The following is a 4241-nucleotide window of genomic DNA, read 5'->3' on the forward strand; positions in this document are numbered from 1 at the left end:
AAAAAATCTATCCCAAAACCCGTACACAGTCTTTAATCTAAGGAATCTAAGAATCATGAGAGGCTATTCTGTAAACAATCCAAATCGTTTAAACAATTCCAAATCTAAATGATTTGGATCGGCTTCATTTGGATAGGGCGCGAAAAACCGTATTCTCTAACCCAAATCCAAATCTTCATTGGGATCGCTTGATTTACCTTTCCAAATCTAAATGAACGTCATTTCCACTCGCACTACGTCATGTGTTTTTTTGAAACGTTCTTTTTTATTGGTTATTTCATTTTGCGGGTTTTTAAATGGGTTTTCCACACTGTCAAAGAATTTCTTTCCAAGAATTTCGCATTGTTCCACAACAAAACTCATAATAGAAAATTTTATTTTCAGGTTTTTGCTCTTCAAAGCTAGTGATGTTTTAGAGGTCTTGAGAAAGTTTTTGTTTTAGAATCATTTATTTTACTTTACTGAATAGTACAATGGGTCTTAAAGTACATTCAAAGCAACAGCTTTTTTACATTGAGTTTTTAGAAGCAAATTCTAATTTTGTGCACATGGAATTCAACATGAATTTCACGAAGGCAAAATATGATGCAATGTGGATTCAATTGAACAGTCAGCTCAATAGTTGTGACTTGGAACCATCCAAAACTGTTGAAAAATGGAAGAAGGTAGGTTTCAATTTAAATAAAATTTTAGCGATAATTTCTATAAAATTAACTTTTGGCTTCGCTAGTCTTTTTATCATGGCGCTCGAACATTCTAGCTAAGGCATCAAAGGCCTTAAAGGAAAAAACTGGTGGTGAACCACAACCCGAGCCTTTAACCGATTTGGAGGAAAGGCTGCTTTCCGTTATTGAGAAAGGGACCGTGACTGGTTGAAGCGGGATTTGGGACGCCAGTTGCACCAACATCAAAAATTAGTATCCCACCGCAGGAGGAGCTAGCAGCGTCTTATATCCAATTGGATGCTTGTTTTGAGGTTGAGGTTGAAGAGCCAATGGGGGAAAGCGAATATGAAGACCTTGTTGGGAACATTTCGGAGACAGTCGTTGAATCTGCAAAAAGTAAATTTTAAATAATTATTTTGGCAAAACTACTTATAGTAACCGGTCACAAATTCATAGAGTTCAATGAAACGAAAAAAGCCAATAAGGCTGCAAACAGGATTACCCCCTACGAAAGAGCAGCAGCTTCATTGGATGCTTCTCAAAAGGCGCAAAATGATGAGATCGGTGGACAAAATTGCTACATCCTTCGAAGATTTATTTAAAAAAACATGTTTTTCTAGAAATGCTTGTAAAAATTATTTGTTTTAAACCCTAGTGAATTATGAATGGGTTGAATTTAAAAATAAGAAAGTAATTCAATATGTACCATATTTAAAAAAATCAATTTTAAAAAAGTAAAAATGAAAATTCCCAAAAAAAGGTAGTTAATAAGACCAAAAATATATTTTAAGTTTATATTTGAGGGTAAAGAAAGCGTGCATGTTTTGGCCTTGCAAAAGCTAGTTTTCAACACTTGCCACGAGAAGGCAACATACTCCGCCCATGTTCAACGATATTTGTCTATTTAAGAGAATAAATCGCAACTTCAAGTGTCATTAGACAGTAAATACCTCCAAAACAGAGTTTCCTAATTTTAAAAAAGCTCTTAGCCACAGGGTATCCAACTATGATATCATCAAAAAGGGAAACCTTTATTTTGATGATATCTAACTGAGTTGACACTTGTGAACTCCGGTAGATGAAGGAATCATGGGATGAACCGGGATACTTTGCATTTTCTGAAAGAATAATCAAATCGTAATCGCACACCTAAGAGAAGAACTTATTAATACCTTTTTCTTGGTTGTGAAAATAATTATTTATATACTTTACCAGCTGAACATTCAAAGAATGATGCGACTTGCGGTTGACAAATAGGTTATCCGGAAAGTCTGGGTCAATGTTCGCAGGTGGTACGTTTGCTACATGTGTGAAATCTATCGCTCCAATTGTTCCGGGAAAGTTGCACTGTTCTTGGTACCTCAATTTAACAGCAGCTTTGTGCACTTCGGTCACAGGAAACGTTATGTACAATGGTACTAGACGCCGGTTGATAGCCTTTGTAACGTCTCTAAGACAACGGCTTACACTAGGTTGGCTGACTCCAAGAAAAAGGTTTTGACCTACATCCAGTTGGTATGACCCTCAAAGCGATAAGAACCTTGAAAAAGAACGTTTAATTTTATTAGTATAATTTAAAATAGTTAGATTTGTGAGATTTCTTACCTTCAAATCTACTGGCAATGGGGTGGTTCTAATTCCTCTTAGATGCTCCGTCAAGGTTTGACAAAGGCCTAAAACCATTTCACGCGTTAAGCGAAAATTTATTCTGAAACGAAGGTCATCTAACTCCCACACTTGATTCACATCTCTAGAAACCCTTTGAAATCGTAGATCGCGATGTTCAACGCGATCACGATATTCATACATCAAACGAAAAAGCTCAAATTGGAAAAACAAAGCAGCCATTTTAAACCAAAAAGCCAAGGCTTATGATATCCCACCACAAAAAAATGAATCCAAAGTTAAAAAGTGGTTTAAAGTTTGTAAAATATAAATTTAGCCTCGCAATAAAGCTTTAAACTTACTTGAAGTAATATAAAGAATTCAGAGTAAAATACCACGAAAAATATCAAAATCGCGGCGAAAATGAACCCACTCTACACGGAATCAAAGGTGACCAAAAACTACCTTAATGAGAAATAACCTCCATTTGGCCGGCCAAAGCATTTGGCTTGCTTCGAGCCAATGATTTGGGATTGAGTCTTACAGAATACGCATTTTTGTCATTTCGGGTGCCAACTGTCTAAATTACAAATGATTTGGACACACTCGATCCAAATGAAAATTACAGAATAGCCTCCCTGAACACAATGATTTCCCTAAAATGATCAGATTATATTTTATCAGTGATGCGATGAAATTTATAAAACATTACAGAATTTTATTGTTTTCATTTTAAAAGTAAGATAAGTCATCAAAATTAAAGAAGCAAATTTCAATCCAATCCTTAAGGAGTTGAATTCAAATTTTCTAACTCAGTCTGCAGCTGATACATTTTTTCAATATAAAATACAAGCATATGCGATTTTTGTATCAACGGGCTAAAGGAAAATATTCAAGTAGCTCAAACAGTGTACCAAGACTAGGCTCTTCAAAGACGGGCGCCAGATCAACGGACGTTCGAGCCTGAAGATAAAGGTGACAAATACCACTCGCCAGTAATCGGCTAAAAGCCCCATACTCACAGTTATTGTAATATTTGTTCAAAATGACCACCTCCGACTTAAATAGCGGCGAGAGCCCGTCACCAAAGTTATTCACGTACTCGATTAAAAATGTCTTTCGTTATACTGATTCGGGATAGTCTACCAACCAGCAATAGGCGCTAGCATAAATTGTTTAAGTCTTAAACAACTTGTTAAAATGTTCCAGGAAATACGTCATAGAATTGCCAACTTTAATAAAGCGCTTCCGCTATCGAAGTAAGCCGTGGTCAAAACACGCAGCACTGCTTCATTAACCCTAGGTTAAAAACGTGTTCTAGTCTTATATTTATGTGCATTTATTTAATCAGATCTGTATCGTAATAATAGCACTAATGCCCAAGTTTTGGTTAAATAAAGTTAAATGGATTTTGAAGTTAAAATGGAACTGGAGGTAGCTGAAAATTTAAAAAAGTAAGTTTTAATTTGGTACTTTAATAACTTAACCTATGCAAACATGGGCAAAAGATACGATTGCTTAGATGTAAATAATCACGTTCTAAAAGTAAGCCAAAAAATTCGTGTCCGTTTGCTTAATAAAAAAGTAAGCTAAGAAAGAATATTTTTGTTGTTTGTTTGCTGAGCGAATTACACATCGATTTCTTAAAATATCACATAATCAACTAAAGATGATATATCAGCGAGCGAGCTAAATCTATGCTACACAAATCCCTTTCTATCTTAAGCGAGCTAGCTTTCTCTTAACGTGGAGATGCTGCGATCACCGGTTGCCACTTACGGCGCGACGAACGAGTCTGTGGCGAACGAAGAGGGCTTTCGCTCGCTGTAATCGCTCTCGGCGCAAAGAGAGAACGTGCCCGAAAACATCACAGTCGCGTTCGCACGGAGCTGATTTTTTAATGAACGATGTAGCCTTCTCTTTCGCTTCCATCTTTCCAATGAAATTCAGTTTTCAAAGTACAGTGTTTTA

General features: G+C 36.1%; 1 protein-coding gene across 1 annotated transcript; it reads right to left on the bottom strand.

Annotated features, from left to right (window-relative positions):
• Nucleotides 1-1551: 1551 nt before the first annotated feature.
• Nucleotides 1552-2513, bottom strand: LOC149945286 (uncharacterized). Its single transcript, XM_090176488.1, has 5 exons — nt 2271-2513; nt 2172-2205; nt 1878-2083; nt 1616-1814; nt 1552-1565 (listed from the first exon to the last, which is right to left on the bottom strand). Exons 1-5 carry the CDS (start codon nt 2511-2513, stop codon nt 1552-1554), a joined length of 696 nt encoding a protein of 231 aa, XP_090032614.1.
• Between the last annotated feature and the right edge of the window lie 1728 nt (nt 2514-4241).

This window comes from Leiobunum rupestre, chromosome 5 (genome assembly GCF_980474605.1).
Source record: "Leiobunum rupestre chromosome 5, qqLeiRupe1.1.hap1, whole genome shotgun sequence".
Taxonomy (NCBI): Eukaryota; Metazoa; Arthropoda; class Arachnida; order Opiliones; family Sclerosomatidae; genus Leiobunum; species Leiobunum rupestre.

Coding starts and splice junctions, on each gene's coding strand:
- LOC149945286 (XM_090176488.1), bottom strand. CDS start 2,513: ATGGCTGCTTTGTTTTTCCAATTTGAGCTTTTTCGTTTGATGTATGAA. Junction 2,206..2,270: donor CATTGCCAGTAGATTTGAAG/GTAAGAAATCTC, acceptor TTCTTTTTCAAG/GTTCTTATCGCTTTGAGGGT. Junction 2,084..2,171: donor GAGGGTCATACCAACTGGAT/GTAGGTCAAAAC, acceptor ACCGGCGTCTAG/TACCATTGTACATAACGTTT.